Here is a 17231-nt window from a genome sequence, read left to right on the forward strand (position 1 = left end):
TCCGGACCCACGCCGGGCTTGGGAGTGTCCCCGTGGCCTCGAGTCTGCGTATGGATCTGCAGACACCATGAGATGCTCTTGAGGATCAGGCCCTGCGAGAGAAAGGTGCAGCCCCACGGGACTAAAGCTGCCTTGGTGCTGCTGGAGGAGGCAAGCCCCCATCTGCTGAAGCCTTGCTGGGCTGGGCTGTGTGTGAGCAGCATGGCTGTAGTCTGCGAGGTGCCCTGGAGAGCACCAGTACCTCTCATGTGGTTGGCAGGGGTGGAGGCAGGACTGGCCCCAGACGGGAGGGCATGTGCCGGCAAGGCTGGTAGCTGGCTGTGGCACATGCATGGCACGGGAGAAGGCCCTGGCAGTCAGATGTGCTTGTGTGGGCAGAGGCAGCACTGGACATTGTCTGTGTCAGGTGGTGGTGGGGGACGGGATGCTCAAGCAGAGTGCTGGGGAATGGTTCCTGGTGTCTCTTTCTGATGAGGATGAGAGCTGCTTCATTTATGCTGTTCGCTTCTCCTCTTGCTGTGCTTCAGCTGTGGCTCTTGTTCTAGGCTGTAACTTTCCCTCTCACTGCTGCTACGTTCCCCAAGAAAACTTTTAATCTGCATTTTCTCACCTAACTCTGCCTATTCTGGGATCAAAGCTGGCCATAAGAGTGTAGCTCTCTTGTTACTGCCAGCCCAGCTTTACTAAAGGAATAGCCACAGCCTACAGAGCTGCTGCCTGTAATGCACAACCTGCAGTTACAGCCCGAACATGCATATTTGCACAATCTCTGTTGCTCTCCGCACCTGCTTACATCCCTCTTACTGCGAGTTGCCCTTGCTTTGGAGGATGACAGTTAAGTCACACCAGATTCCTCCACAGCTCTGACAGCCAGAGCAAGGGGCTGAGGCTGAGCCATGGGCTCTGGTGGTGTCTCCTGGCCACTTCCTGGAAGCCTACTCCACTGGCTCGGCCCTCAGTAGCGTAAAGAGAAAGGAGTTGGTCACTAGGCTGGGTGAGACATTGGTCTGTTCAACACAGCGTTACCTGGGGCCGGTACAGCTGCACATGAGGTGAAGCATCCCAATGCTGAGATGCCTTTTTGGGGGCCTGGCAGCAGGCACGTTGCAGAGGGATCTGGGACTGTCGACAAGGCTGAGGAGACAGTTCACCCTGCATTTCCAGTATTTTGGCTCTGTAAGGTCACTTAAGGAAAATGAGATGTTTTGCCCTCAAAGATACATCCTCCCTGAGGCTCTGCCATTGACTTCTCTCTTTCCTGTGTAGTAAGGTTTATTCAAAGAACCACAGCCAGATTTAGGTTGGAAAGGACCTCTGGAGGTCTCTAGTCTGACTGACCTCCTGCTCACAGCAGAGGTGACTTGAAATCGTGTTGTTCAGGGCTTTGTCCAGTTGAGTTTTGAGGACGTCTGTGGCCTGTTTCCAGGCTGCAGCACTCTCCATTGGAGAGTCACCTGCTACGCCTGCAGCTTTCTTCTCCAGCTGGCTGTGGCTGCTTATGGGAGGTGTCCAGGACTTTGTGTTGGGTGGTCTGACACCCTCCTGCAGCATTTGGCCAATAGGTAGAGGCCTGGGGGCCATTTGATTTTTGACCACTTCCAGGTCTACTGTTTATTTCAGTCTTTTAATCAGTGTCTTAATATCATTGTGGCAGTTTCAACAGACGCTGCCTGAGCATGCCATGCACCTCCATTCTTTTTTGTTGTGCATCAGGTAGTATAGTATCGTAGAATGGTTAGGGTTGGAAAGGACCTTCAAAGATCATCTAGTCCAACCCCCCTGCAAGGAGCAGGGACATCTTCCACTAGATCAGGTTGCTCAGAGCCACGTCCAACCTGGCCTCAAAGGTTTCCAGGGATGGGGCATCCACCACCTCTCTGGGCAACCTATTCCAGTGCTCTACAACCCTCATTGTAAAAAATTTTTTTCTGATATCTAATCCAAATCTACCTCCCTCTATTTTAAAACCGTTACCCCTCGTCCTGTCACAACAGGCCCTACTGAACAGTCTCTCCTCATCTTTCTTGTAGGCCCCCTTGAGGTACTGGAAGACTGCTATGAGGTCTCCCCAGAGCCTCCTCTTCTCCAGGCTGAACAGCCCCAACTCTCTCAGCCTGTCCTCATAGGAGAGGTGCTCCAGTCCTCTGATCATCTTTGTGGCCCTCCTCTGGACCCTCCCCAACACTCTCCTTCTTATGTTGGGGGCTTCAGAACTGGACGCAGTACTCCAGGTGGGGTCTCACCAGAGCAGAGTAGAGGGGCAGAATCACCTCCCTTGGCTTGCTGGCCACGTTCCTCTTGATGCAGCCCAAGATGTGGTTGGCCTTCTGGGCCGCAAGGGCGCATTGCCGGCTCATGTTGAGCTTCTCGTCCACCATCTCTCCCAAGTCCCTCTCCTCAGGGCTGCTCTCAATCCGCTCTCCGCCCAGCCTGTATTTGTGCCTGGGATTGCCCTGACCCATGTGCAGGACCTTGCGCTTGGCCTGGTTGAACTTCATAAGGTTTGCACAGACCCACCTCTTCAGCCTTTCAAGGTCCCTCTGGATGGCATCCCTCCCCTCCAGTGTGTCGACAGCACCACGCAGCTTGGTGTTGTCGTTGAACTTGCTGAGGGTGCACTCTATCCCATTATTCGTGTCGCCGACAAAGATGCTGAACAGGGCCAGGCCCAACACAGACTCCTGAGGAACACTACTCATCACCAGTCTCCACCTGGACATTGAGCCATTGACCACCACTCTCTGAGAGCAGCCATCCCACCAATTCCTTATCCACCAAGTGATCCATCCATCAAAACCATGTCTCTCCAGTTTAGAGAGAAGGATGTAATGCAGAACAGTGTCAAATGCTTTGCACAAGTCCAGGTAGATGATGTCTGTTACTCGTCCCTTGTCCACTGATGCTGTCACCCCATTTTGTACTCACAAATCTTTTTTACCCACCCACCCCCTTCCGCTGGGGGTGGTATCTTAGCAGATATTGTTATGTGGTAACATAGATATGGATTCAGATTTTCAAGATTTTTGAAGGCTCAAGAATTTATCTTTTTTTGCTGCTAGAGATCATTTGAAATATGAAAAGCATTAACCAATAACTATAAAATTTAAGATACTTAAATCAACATTCCAGCTAATTCCTACCTACAAGTTCTGTAAGACATGAACAGAGCTTTGGGGGAAGTTCCTATTTTTGGTGCCAAATTTTAGAATAAACAGTAACACCCAACCTAGTATTGCAAACTTGAGAGAATCAGTAATACTTTTGGAGATGAGATAAGACAACTGTTCATTGCAAAGCATAAGCTGAAGAACTTGACCAGTGACATCTGCAGTAGCTAGAACTGACTTGGAGAGAGTCACTGAATGCTGTTGTAAAATCTCCACATGACAGAGGGTTTTACATATCCCTGGGTAAGTTGTTTCAGTAATCATCTATAGTGTTAAACTGGAAATAGCTGTTTCTGAGTTTGTTCAACTTTGACTTCCAGCTTTTTGAGTCCTCATGTGCATTTGTCTGTTTCTCTGAAGAGTCATCTGCTGTAGGTGTTCTTACCTTGTGGTTTTTTTTGAGATGGGTCACATCTTCCCATTTATTTTCAATGAATGAAATAGTTTTATCACTGGAAGGTGTTTTCTGAACCATGGTTGGTTCTTAAGTGTGAATCTTGCATTACTGTGTCAGATATTTCTTTTTTTTTAATTTGAAATATCATCTCTTCCAGTATCTGTCATCAAGTGTAGACACTAGCCAAGAACACGACAGTAATGGTCTAATGCTGTAATGTGTGCAGGCAACGCTGTACTGAATGTCACCAACGTGCTTTTTGAAGACTGAGTTTGGGCTATCAGGTGGGAGCTCAGAGAGCTGCCTCTCTAAAACCAGTACTGAATAACAAAATCCTTTCTGCTCCTTTCTGGATATTTTTGACTGGACTGAAACCTGGTCCTTAGCAGTGTGCTTTGCTTATTGGTGATTCTTCATAAATTCCTTTGCTTTAAAATAAGTTAACCAATCTGTAATGTTTGCAGTGCTTGAATGTGGAAAGCTATCAACTGCCTAGATAGAGAAATCACAGAATGAAGTTAGGTTTTGCCATATTTGTCACTCAAGATGTAATATTGTTAATGAAGACCTGATGACTGAAACCATGGTGGTAGGATATTATGTTATTTTCGTAATGTTTTATTGATAGAACTGTGTATCGACCACTGTTGTTTTTTGTTGAGAAATATTAGGTTGGGTGTTATTGTTTATTCTAAAATTTGGCACCAAAAATAGGAACTTCCCCCAAAGCTCTGCTCAGGTCTTATAGAACTTGTAGGCAGGAATTAGCTGGAATGTTGATTTAAGTGTCTTAATTTTTATAGTTATTGCTTAATGCTTTTCATATTTCAAATGATCTCTAGTAGCAAAAAAGATAACTTCAGCCTTCAAAAATCTTGAAAATCTGAATCCATGTCCCTGAACAAAAGTCTAGGACAGGTACCCAAGCAGTTGCTGTTCCTTCGCTATAAGAAAGCAGTAACTGCATGGCCTTGCTCTTTTGTGGGCAGTTGAGACTTCTGAGGTATTCACTTCATCGTGAGGGAGTAGCGACACTGTTTTTTCTTACTGTCTGATTTTAATTAAATGTTTGATGATAGGTCCTAGTTTTTCTATGTAGGCCACATATTCCCCTTGCCTGAGAACGTTGAGATGTGGAAGATCTGTGCAGTTACAGCACAGATGTAACTGTGTAGCTTGTCTTTAACAAGCTAGATGAAGTCCTGGGTAGTCACTTGGTGTACTTGAGTGACCTGGCAGAGATGTCTCGCTCTGAGCTTCCAGGTCTGAGAGGAGATTCATGTGCCCCCTCTTTGGCAGAAAGGGCAGGTTGGTCTGGTAGTCACACGTGTTGGATTTGGTGGTCAGTGTTGCATCCTATGCCAGTCCTGCGCAGTTGGCAAAGACCCTCAGCCTCATCACTTCTTTGGAAACTCTTGCATTCTCCCTGAGAAGCACTCTACTTCAGACACAGGGAACTTTGCTCCCTGAAGCTGGTCTTCCCAGGAATATCTGTTACTGAATACTCTGGAGAGGATGATGCAGAGTCCTAAGTAAGGAGTTTCCAGGTGTCCAGTAGAGCAGTCGTATCCACTGTAACATGCAGGATTTCAGCACATTGCCTTCTCTTTGTTTGGCCCAATTGTGTTCCAGCATACTTTCCTCGCTGCCAGCTATGTGGCTGGAAAAGAGGAAGATTTCAAGCAGACCAGTGACCAGAGCCCAGTGACTGAGCTGTGCATTGGATAGAATAAAAAAAAAAGATGATGTCTTGTGGTATCATTTCAACATCTGCCGGAAACAATAAGCTATTTTTCTTTGTTGGAGAAAGTGAGAAGAGACTTTACGAGAGGTAAAATGCACATTCAGTTGGCAGCTTTAGCTCACTGTGAAGCTCAGTAGAAAGCCCAGATGAATCTAAACAACTGGGGCAAACAGAAGAAGTAGCATTTCTTACCCTGCTGCAGCTGGGCAGCTCTAATTTCCTCAGGTTGAGTTTGACTTCAGAGCAACCCACAGAGCTGAAAAGCATAATTTTCTCCTGTTCTGAGGGCTGCCCTCTTCATCCTCATCAGCTGGCAGTTGAAAGCCACTGTAAAGACTTCATTGTCAAGGAAACAGAATTGCAGTGATAGGCAGAGACATTCCTTGTTTTGCCATTCAAACTGCTTGTCAGCATCACCTCCTTGGGTCCAGCCTCACCTCTTAACTCAATCAGCCTTTCCAGTTTCTTACAAATAAATCAAAAGTCAGCACTCATCTACTCTGTATCACCTTGTCAGGGAGTTCTGCTGCAGCAGGCTTAAAATAAACAAAAGCAAAATACTTCTAAAAACTAAATATTAGGCTGCAGAATGTATTGCTGCTGAAATATTTGGAGGCCCAAAGTATAAATTTGTTCAAAGGGGGATTAGGCAGATTCATAGAGGATTTGCCCAGTAGAGACTCTTTTAACAGTGGCAGTCTCAGCGCAACTTGAGCCAAGAAGTTCTTCAGCAGCTGATTGCTGCTTCATGGGAGGATGTGCTGAAGAGGAGCATCCTGCTAGATAAGTTTCTTGTACTTTCTCCCCAGGTATCCATTCTCGGTGTGAATAGGAACAGGATATTTGAATATATGGTCTTTTCGTTTGACTGCAGCAATCCTTAGCTTTGCACATCCAAAGAAGTAGTTTTGGGTTGTTTGCCAGAATGTGTGAGCTGTTCTGTTGAGGCGGGGATTTGGATAGAGCTGATGAAAGTGGACTGGACCTTGAACACACAGCGGAAGTGCTGTGCTTCCAACCAGAACATGCAAGTGAGTGGTCTTACTCCAGACTCTTGGGTCTGCAGAAAGGTCTGCCTGTCTGTTCCAATCACATACCAATAGTTTGGAGTTGACTTGATCTGCAGAATACTTACTCTCTTCAAGACTGTTTTGTTGGTTAACGTTGTCACCATTAAGCTTGTCAGTCTTGTCTTGCATTGTAATGCTCTTGCACCCAAAGCTTGAAAGCAGTGTTAAGGTATACACCATTGAAACCAGATGCTTTTGGTCTAAATAGAGTACAAGTAGCATGGCAGGTTCATAGATAAACTGTTGCTTGCATTATTCTCTGAGAGGGAATGCCAAATGGATTTCTTATGCCCCAGAATTGTTCCCAGAGTTTGTTTCTACCAAGCAAAGACTAGGCCAGCTGAAAATGTCAAATACTGTAGGACTATCACCTCTGTGGTTCATTGGAGACTCATGCAAAGTGTCTGAAGGTGAATTTGGGGAGCATGTTAGTCCTTTTAAGTATACCTATAAATAAACTTTCCTTATTCATCTAGGTGGCCTGACCTTTCTGCTGCTTATTGTTTTAAGATTTGCTGTCTGTCTGGAAAACCAGGCGGGGTACATCTTTGAGAAGGAGGCATTGCTTGTATTCTAAGCAGCAGGAAAAAAATTTGTTTATCATCTTGGGAGGGTTCTCACTTGCTTCAAATCATTAGAACCTTTTCTTTCAAATGTCTATATTTTTATTTCAATCTGTTCTTCTTTCTGTCAGCCACCCTAAAACATGCATTAGGTCCTATATTGCTCTGGAATTGGCTTATTCTAGAAGCTTTGTCTCAGCTGTAACTAAAGAAAGTGAACGGAATCACCAAAGTCTTTAGTGGTGAAACTTACTGAGCATCTCTGAAGATTACCCTGAGGAGAGGGACTTGGGAGTGCTGGTCGACGAGAAGCTCAACATGAGCTGGCAATGCACCCTTGCGGCCCAGAAGGCCAACCACATCCTGGGCTGCATCAAGAAGAACATGGCCAGCAGGTCGAGGGAGGTGATTCTCCCCTTCTACTCTGCTCTGGTGAGACACCACCTGGAGTACTGTGTCCAGTTCTGAAGCCCCAACATAAGGAGGACATGAACCAGTTGGAGAGGGTCCAGAGGAGGGCCACAAAGATGATGAGAGGGCTGGAGCACCTCTCTTATGAGGACAGGCTGAGAGAGTTGGGGCTGTTCAGCCTGGAGAAGAGGAGGCTCTAGGGAGACCTTATAGCAGTCTTCAGTACCTCAAGGGGGCCTACAAGAAAGATGAGGAGAGACTGTTCAGTAGGGCCTGTTGTGACAGGACTAGGGATAATGGTTTTAAAATAGAGGGAGGTAGATTCAGATTGGACATTAGGAAAAATTTTTTTACAATGAGGGTTGTAGAGCACCGGAACAGGTTGCCCAGAGAGGTGGTGGATGCCCCATCCCTGGAAACGTTCAAGGCCAGGCTGGATGAGGCTCTGAGCAACCTGATCTGGTTGGAGATGTCCTTGCTCCTTGCAGGGGGGTTGGACTAGATGACCTTTGAAGGTCCCTTCCAACCCTAACCATTCTATGATTCTATGATTACATCTTCTGTAGTTTCTGTTCATGAGTGTGGGAACAGTGCTTATCTGCCACTGTGAAACAGAAAATGTTGATGAGTTTTTAGTTAAAATAAAAATGCAATTACTTTGAACTCCAACTGTAGGGTATGATTCTCTAAGCTCCTGCTTAAATGAGTTTCGGAAGTTGGGTACATTCTCTGTCCAAATATGTCCTGTTTAGTTCCAAGTAAACCATTTGTGAGTGAGACTTGGTCATCCTTTCAAACAGAAGGATATAAAGAAAGAATTAATCAGCTATCACCAGTTAAAATATTTCAGACTTCCTCCTTCATTGATATAGATGAATTATGCCCATAGTAAGCCCAGATACATGAGAATACTGAATCTTTTGCTTCAGTGCTTAAAACAGTGCCAAATTGAGAATTAGAGTGACTTTAATGGGGGGGATAGGTTGGTGCCACATCTGTTGATTCTAGTGTCTTCCTTATAGTGTCTACTTAGTCTGTTTTGGGGATATGATGCTACTTCAAGTCTTACTCTGCCTTGCCACTTGTAGACTCCAACTCTTTCTTCCTTTCCCTCTTCAGGTTTGTCAACAGTTATCTTTTAGTGGGAGTGTAATTCATTTTTAGCCAATGTTGATATAAATGTTTACTTGTGTCATCTCAAAGTCTTGCCCTTTCTGTCTTATGTTAATGTTAACCATGAGGAGCTGAGCTGTTACTTTGTCCCTCTGACGTTAGCAGTCAGCATCACATCTTCCTGTGCAAGTGCGCTGTCTGTGCCCTGCAAAGTCACACTTGTATTTTTTCCTGACTCTGCATTGCATGTTCATGTCTACTTTGCTACTTGTTCTTCCTCTTTTGGCTGCTTTTAACATCATGGACTTTACCACCTTTCTTCTTGCCACCCTCCAGATCTCTTTCTGATTCTAACTTAAGCTTTTCCAGTTGTTCTGTGTCTGAATATTAGCCCATGTAGTTTTGGGGCTATGCTGTAGCTGTAGTTATACTGTAACATGGTTTATATCTGTCCTCTGACAAAATTCATGCATCTTGTCATCCTGTGTCTTGTTCAAGGTACTGACTACAGAGCTTGCTGCCTCTACATTTAAGAGAAAAGGTATTTTAAAAACAAAAGATGTGTTATTTCCGTAAGAACAGATCAAGAGAAAAGACAGACCAGGTTATTTGGGTCTGGTAAGATAGAGAGGAGGGCAGGGAAGGGGGTATTGCACACCACAGAACAGCTGTGTGAAGCCTCCTGAATTGGTACTCAAGTAATTTTTGATACCCCACTGTGTCATTTAGCGTAAGCAAATGTGCTTCCCATGCTGTGGTGAAGTGTGTTGAGGCTGTAGAGTTCCCAAAGGTCTGCTGTACTGAACTGCTGCATCTCACTGCTGCTGTTTGGCTTTAGAGTTTTGTAACCTCACAAGTAGATGTGATTGACCTGCTGATATCCTGGCAATGGCTAGCACTATTACTGGGCCTTGTTTAATTCTGTTAACAGTGTTCAGAAGAGTGGACAATTCATGCACTGTCTTAGACTACTTTTCATTAACTTGCAAGTCTCTCTCTCATTTCCAGTTGCCATCTTCTAAATGGATTCCAGTGAATTTTCTGGATCTTTGGACCCCCTGTCCTTGCCTGACAAACCGCTTATTGGTGATCTCCCTGCTGACATGGAGTTTGGGGAAGATCTCCTGGGCTCCCAAACAGCTTCTACTACCCCGGAAGTTTCAGTTCTTCAGCCCCTTGACTGGGATCAATCCAAGCAGATGACTGCAGATGGGGACTTGGGTCTTCTAGTGAAAGCAGATAGTGTCTCTGAACTAAACAAATCAAACGACCTCGTTCTAGATAAACCTAGTGTCTTGGATATGCTAGAGAAATCTGATGTCTTAGATGACTTGGATAAAACTGCTGACTTGGTGGAACTAGATAAATCGGAAGGCCTGGATGGGCTGTATAAGGCACATCTTTCCCAGGATGTGGAGGATGGACCAGCAGACTCCTCTGCCCTCTCTAGAGAAGCCCTTGTTCCAGAAACATGGAAAGAAGGGGAAGATGCACCAAAAAATGATTCTGGGGACTTAAAGGAAGATGGTGCTGCTGCTATTCCTGCACTATCTGATGACAACACCCCTGACTCGCCCCAGCAGCCTGTTCCTGACTCCAGGGGCCTCAGCAGTGCCATAGCCACAGAAGAAATCACAGTGCAATCCTCAAGTCCACCAGTGGCCCCCCCGCAACTCAATCTTAAACAGACAAAGAAGACGAGGTTGAAGGCACCAAGGAAAAGTTCACCCATGCAGAGGGAAGGGCTGGCAGGGGAAGCAGAGATGGAACTGAGCGCAGACAACAGTACTGTAGCTTTGTCCCCTGAGCCCACAGAGGAAAACCAGGCAGAGGAAGGGGATGATAGTGGGAACAATGCACTTAAAGAAAATAGTGTACTGAAAGCACAGGAAGCCTCACCACCAGCAGGTAGGTTGTTATCTCTGCAGAACTTGGCTTCATTTTGCTCAGGAGGTCATCCTGCTGCACAGTGCTGAAGCTGGAGTCTGTTTTGTTCTCCAACTTTTCCCATCATCCTATGGAAATTGGCAGTGCTACTGATGGGCTAGATTTGGAGAAAGTGCCTTGCTTACAGGGAATAATGCTCTGGAAGCTGCTGCTTTGGTGTACACAAGCTCTTGCTTTGGCTTTCATAGCTTTGACTTTGATTTTCAATGCTTGTGTCAGCTAGGAGCTTCCCTGATAAAGCTTAGCTCACACTCTTCATCACTGGAGTCTTTGCTGGAACTGAGGATCACCAGGAGAAGGTGTTTCCAATAGGCAAAGTCCCTCTGCCCAGGCTGTCCACCCTCAGGAGATGCTCAGTCCCGATCAGAAGCAGTTGGAAGCAACTGCCCAGCATGCCTTCCCCATGCAAGGAGGTTTCCTCCTTGCAGGACTCCTCCCAAGCTGCATGTTTGCATTTCTAACTACAGGTGGTGGGTTTTGGAACTTTCCTGTGTCTGATCATCATCAGAACTGTGCTTATTAGCCAGAACTGTCTGAGGCTTCATGTGCAGACTGACGCAAAGGGTGGCTGCATTTGAAGAACATCTGTCCTTTTCTGTTGGAAAAAAAGCAAGATGTTAGATGCAAGCTTCTTCTGTGCTTCTGTTCCAGGAGAAGGCCTGTCTGGGAAGGGACGTGAGCTGCCAACTGAGAAGGTGAGGAAAATGCAGTCACGTACGTATGCTACAGGAGCATAGAGGGTTGCTGGCTGTTGTCAAACTCTGTGGGGGACACTGGCTGTCTTGTTACCCATCTGGGAAGGAGTTTCCTTGTCTCCTGTGGCAGAGTGATCCCTGTGCACTGCCACTGTGCTGTAATGTGGCTTCAGTGTGTCTCTGCTACCCCCAGCTGGAATGTCATTCTCGTAAGTCTACTTCTCCCTCTCCTCCCCCATGCTGCCAATGCTGGTCAGGTATCCATGGAGTTATATCCGTTTTCAGCCTAGTTATTGGGAAAGCAAATCCCAGAAGCTGGAATTCTACCATGATCTGTTTGTCCTAGCGTATGGTTAGCCTCAGTATTTTCTGATTGTCTTCTAGGAGCAGAAAAGAAGTGAACGAGCCAGAAGATCAGAAACTGCCAGGCCTGAAACTGTGAACTCCTCTGAGAGCAGTGAGTAACTAGGGCTGATCAATGCCTCTTTTCAGCCGGAGAGCAGGGCCCAGGCCCATTGTGGCCAGGTGGTTCATGGGTGAGTACGGTGGGAGCTCTGGAGCTTCTGTGCAGACTTTCCTCTTACACAGGACAGGTCCCTTCACCTTGTGAGTCTTCATCCTGGGGTACTTGCTTTGCTTTCTCAGGGCACTTAGGTTGAAGGCAGGGCTGTAGTATTTTTACAGTGGTGTGTGAACACCAAGCACCAAGTAATGGGATGATACTTTGGGGTTATTCCCAGGAAATCCATCTTCTATCTGCACAGCCAGGAACTTTATTCTTTTGTCTCTATGGCAGCAGGCTGTCTGAAGGAAGGTTACATTTTGGGGATTTTCCTGCAGAAGTATGTGAAGTCTCTGTTCTTTGAGACGTTGAGTGTCACCTTGCCATTCCCTAGTATTTGTGTGTTGCTCCTTCATTGCCTGCCTGTGCAGCCTGTGCTGGAGGCTGGTGATCCAGCTTGTTCCCTTTAAGGTCTCCTGGTTCTTGGAGGGTTTTCTGCTGTAAATGTTCACACTTTGGGCTTCTGTTCAACCTTGGAAAATCATGACTTTGTAGAGAGGAATTGTATTTAAGCCTAGTTTGCTTAAAGACCTCCTGACTCATCTCCAATTCCAACAGAATATCTTTTAAGGGTCCCTTTATTACTCCACCTAGACAGATACAAAGCATGTAGAGGGACTCCAGAAAGGTGGCCCCAGAAAGCCCTGGCATGTGTTTCATGGTTTCTGTCTCAGTTCCTAATGAGGGATCTCTGTGCATCTTTCCCTTCTGCTTTGCAGTTCCAGTCTCTGATGAAGACTCTGATGCAATGGTGGATGATCCCAATGATGAGGATTTTGTTCCTTTTCGTACCCGACGCTCAACTCGCATGTCTTTACGCACTCAGGTGGCTCAGCGAGCTGCCCGCTCTGCTATCACCAAGATGACTTGTGCCAACTGCCGGACCCCACTGCAAAAGGGCCAAACTGCCTACCAGCGTAAAGGGCTCCCTCAGCTCTTCTGCTCCAGCTCCTGTCTCACTACCTTCTCAAAAAGACCACCTGGCAAGAAGATATGCACCTTCTGTAAAAAGTGTGTGTTCATTCCCCTTTCCTCAATGCTTCTGTGCTTGTGACCCCATTCATCTGCCCCATAGCCCCCTGCCTGCCAGTCCCCATCCCTGGGACCCTCATGCTTCGCCCACATCACTCCTACCTGCTGCCAGCTACTGCCCCATATCTTTATTTGCATACTGCATATCCCATGCTCCCTACACCTACTTCACATGATTGCTTTTCCCTGCCTGTCCCCAGGCTCAGTGCACTATATCCCAGCCTCCTCTCAAAACAACCTCCCACATGTTCCATCTTGAGGCATCACCCCTCTGGGCTGGCACAGAAGGTGCTGTGAGACAGTTCTTCCACTCTTTTGGGACACCAGAAAATCCCGTGTATTGCAGTGTGCCATCCTGTCCCTTTTGGCAGGATTGGTGTGTCCCTGCACTAACACATCCCCTCCTGATCCCTAGGGAGATCTGGAACACCAAGGACTCTGTGGTTGCTCAGATTGGTTCAGGAGGCTCTTTCCACGAGTTCTGCACCTCTGTCTGCCTCTCCCTCTATGAGGCCCAGCAGCATAGACCAGCACCTCAGTCTGCAGATATCTCAGACACCAGCCGCTGCAGCGTCTGCCACAAACCTGGCGAGGTAAACAAATCCTTTGTCCTTCCCATGTCCTGAATGATGTGCTTGTGACCTGCAGCACTTGGCCCTGCCTGGGACCATCGCAGGGTGTTTGCCAGGTTCTCCTGTGGTGTGAGACCTCAGCCCCTGAGTTGGCTTGGGGCTCCCAGGTCCTTCCTTGTTACTGTGAACCAACCCTTATTCCAGCTGAAGAAATAAGGCTTCTGTTTCTCCCTGCTCTGAAGCTCATTGCTTCCTGCCACTCCACTGTCCCAATTGCTCCACTGACTTTTGGTGAGGGAGGCCAGCCTGAGTCCACACCAGCTTCCAGTATGGTACTTGTCTGAGTTTTAGTGTAACTGTCTGTTATCCTAAGGGCCATGGTAGTAGTGGTGCACGCGCGTCAGAAGGAGGCACATGTTGGTTTAGGGGAGTGACAGCAATGATGTCTCTGCAGATCCAGCATGAGGTCAGCAATGGGAACGTGGTTCACCGCATCTGCAGTGATGCCTGCTTCACCAAGTTCCGGGCCACGAAGGGGCTGAAAACCAACTGCTGTGACAACTGTGGACTTTACATCTACAACAAGGGCTTGCCGCTGGAGTACCTCTTCCACGAAGGCCAGCAAAAACGCTTCTGCAACTCTGCCTGTCTCAACAGTTACAAGAAGGTGTGTGGACTCAGCTGCCTGGGGTGGGGGGGTCTCCACGGGCTCACAGCTCCTTTGCTTGATATAGCACAGGGCACCTTATGCAATTGCAGATGACTTGAATCTTCTTGGCCTCTTATTGCTGACAAAACATTTGAGAGATTGCTGTGAAGAAACTTTGAAACAGACAAACAGAATTTATTTATTCTGTGTGGGGCCCATCTTGGACCCAAGCACAGGTCAAGCACTCAATAAGCTGGACTGTGCAGTGACACTGGTATATGCAGTTAGCATGGGCTGGTGTCTTTTGGATGTCTCCCCAAAGCTTGGCTGGATATGTTCCTCTATGGCCTGACCAGGCTTCACTTAACTGTCTTGATGGGATGGGTACCCTTGAAATGAGAAAGTGAGGTGCCGAAGGCAGCCCTTTTCACTACCACCACCTGAACCTGTGGACTATGAACCTGGCTCTGCCATCAGGTATTCCCTGCAGGAGAGCTGCTCTGTGATGGATACAGTAATGAGGTGGGATATGGGAGTTGGACCTTCCTGGCTGTAATGGTCTCCCTGGCAGCTCTGTTCTGCTTTGTTTGCAGAAGAACACTCGAGTTTACCCATGCATGTGGTGCAAGACACTGTGCAAGAACTTCGACATGTTGCCCAATGTGGATCGCAGTGGCAAGATGGGCCTATTCTGCTCCATTTGCTGCACTACCTCCCACAAAGTGAAGCAGTCAGGCTTGATCGGTAAGAGCACCTACGTACAGGGAGTCAGTCACCTCTCGACTCTAACTCCTTCCTTGGTACTATTTATGGCTTGTGGATGAGACTAAAAAGAAGACATGTTGCTTGCCTAAGGAAGAGTCCGGTGAGACAAGTGGAAGGAGATTTGGAGAGGGAAGGAACCTTTGCAGCATATAGACATCTTAATACTGAGGGGTAGTGTACATTACATTCTTGAGAATGCAGGAAGAAGTTGTAATGTTGTACTGTGCTGGCATTGCTCTTTCCATTACACAGAGTACCAGGGTGTCCAGGAATGGGTATGGTCTCTGGTGCAAGTATCTGTTTTGTCCAAATTTCTCTAGAGCCAGCCTTCCTTGAACCACTCTGTTCTCCATTCATGTTTGACTTTTCTGCACTAGCAGAATTTGGTGCTCTTAGTTTCCTGGTGTTCTTGTCCCTTGCTTTTTGATAATAGCTTGACAGACTGAGGATGAGTGAGTAGCTTGCATGCCATCCTCAGAATCCAATCCCATGTCCTGTGCTGCTGCCCTCACCAATTCCTATCTGTTTCATCAGGTCCCCCTAGACCCTGCAGCTTCTGCAGAAAGAGTTTATCTGAACCGTGCTATTACAACAAGACAGACCGGGTTGTCTACCAGTTCTGCAGCCCCAGCTGCTGGACCAAATTCCAGGTACTGAAATATCCTTCATGCTGGGCTGGACCATAGAGCTCATGCCTCCTTTCACACTTAGAGAGGCTCTACCTTTCTCAAGCACCTCAGGGAGGATCCATAAGAAAATCACTGCTGGAGCACAAAAGTTGCAGTGACTGTAGTTGCCAATAATTCAGTCTTTGCTCTATATCCCACTTTTTCTCTTGGAATAAGACTGGCTGTAATTCACTCCTGTATCAGGTTATGCCCAGCGGGAGAGCAGTGCAGAGCTGTGCTGCATGAGTGGTTTGGGATGTACTGGCCTTATGAGGGCACGAGTGAAAGCACAAGTAAGCTAGCAAAACAGAGTGGGCGTCTGCTGGTGGGGTGGAAAGGGGCAGAGCTGCCCTCTGAGCCATGCATTACCAAGGAACATAAATCTTCAATGATGTGTTATCTAAAAATTTACAGTCAGCAGGCCTGGATGTCTCCTGTTTAAAAATCCTCAAAGGCTTGACTGGTAGTTTTTTAGTTTTCTGATGTTGTGTATCAGCATATATGAAATGTTTGTGGTATTCAGAGGCAACCAGAAGAATATTGGTTTTGTGCAGTTGTCAAAGAACAAAGCAACAGACAGAAAGACCTGGGAAACAGTCCAGGATGTGCCTTGGGCAACTGAAAAAACTTAGAGAATCTAGAGGTAGAGTTAGCTACAGGCAGTTGCAGCATTTGGTTTGGGGGTTTTGAGCTGTTGACTACTACCCTCTGGATGTGTCCATCCAAACAATTCCTCATCCACCAAACAGTCCATATCTCTCCAATTTAGAGAGAAGGATGTTGTTGGGGACCATGTCAAAGGCCTTACAGAAGTCCAAATAGATGACATTTGTAGCTCTTCCATTGTCTACTGATGTAGTCACTCCATCATAGAAGGCCACTAGGTTGGTCAGGCAGGACTTGCCCTTGATGAAGCCGTGTTGGCTGTCTCAAATCACCTCCCTGTCCTCTATGTGCCTTAGCATAGCTTCTGGGAGGATCTGTTCCGTGATCTTCCAAGGCACACTGGTGAGGCTGACAGGCTGGTAATTCCCAGGGTCCTCCTTTCTACCCTTTTTAAAAATGGGTGCAGTATTTCCCTTTTCCCATCAGCAGGGACTTCACTTAACTCACCTAACTTGAATTATTGCCTTGTAAAATCAGCATTGTAACTGTGAGGAAACCGATGCATAACCTGGATTAGGAACTATCTTGCTGGCAGATCTTAGAACACAATTGCCAAGGAAAAACCACTGAAGAGAGTGTTTCAAGATGGCTTTTTGGGGATCAATATTAAGCCTCAGCAGTCACCTTGCAATAAAGTCAAAGTAAGCATGATAAAATTTTGCAGATGAAACAAAAACTGGTGAAGTGTTAACTCGTGCTGAGGTCATAGAAAGCAAAGAAGTTGGATTGCTTGACAAGACTGGTTTCTTCTAATGTGTGCTTAAACAGTTCAGTGCGAGATCCTGTATCAGCCTTACTCAAGTAGTGTGGGGATGTTAAATCCTGGGAAAGTAAAAATTTTGAAAAGGCCCTGGAATTACAGCAGATAAGCCATTCAGTATGAGCATCTCAATTTACACCCCTCTACAGAAGGAAAAATTAATTAAGTTATTGCAAGTACAAGCAAAGGAACAAGGTGTTAAAGTTTAGGGGCTAGGGGGCAAAAGAGCTACTTAGAATGTTGCATGGATAGGAAGGATGTTCATCTGATGTCCATTTTATTTTCAATGTTGAAGAAAAATAGGACGTATGCTGAAAAAAGACAAAAAAACCCTACATTTGGGCTTGAAAAATGCATGTACTGAGGCACACACAGAGCACCTTATCAGAAGGAAAACCAGGAAGATTACTTTATTAATAAATATATCCTTGTGGACAAGACACCAAGTGC

At 46.5% G+C, this 17231-nt stretch overlaps 1 protein-coding gene across 3 annotated transcripts in view; it reads left to right on the forward strand.

Annotated features, from left to right (window-relative positions):
• Positions 1-17231, forward strand: part of ZMYM3 (zinc finger MYM-type containing 3) — a 33891-nt gene that overhangs the window by 1482 nt on the left and 15178 nt on the right. For all 3 annotated transcript variants that reach the window (XM_086756384.1, XM_086756386.1, XM_086756385.1), the window contains exons 2-9: positions 9474-10373; positions 11064-11107; positions 11492-11564; positions 12389-12680; positions 13117-13294; positions 13728-13940; positions 14516-14666; positions 15222-15337. In XM_086756384.1, coding sequence (XP_086612510.1) covers positions 9488-10373; positions 11064-11107; positions 11492-11564; positions 12389-12680; positions 13117-13294; positions 13728-13940; positions 14516-14666; positions 15222-15337 — 1953 coding nt within the window. In that variant the 5' untranslated portion in view covers positions 9474-9487. The remainder of the gene's footprint in view (positions 1-9473; positions 10374-11063; positions 11108-11491; positions 11565-12388; positions 12681-13116; positions 13295-13727; positions 13941-14515; positions 14667-15221; positions 15338-17231) is intronic.

This window comes from Chlamydotis macqueenii, chromosome 11, assembly GCF_036417535.1.
Source record: "Chlamydotis macqueenii isolate bChlMac1 chromosome 11, bChlMac1.mat, whole genome shotgun sequence".
NCBI classification, from domain to species: Eukaryota; Metazoa; Chordata; class Aves; order Otidiformes; family Otididae; genus Chlamydotis; species Chlamydotis macqueenii.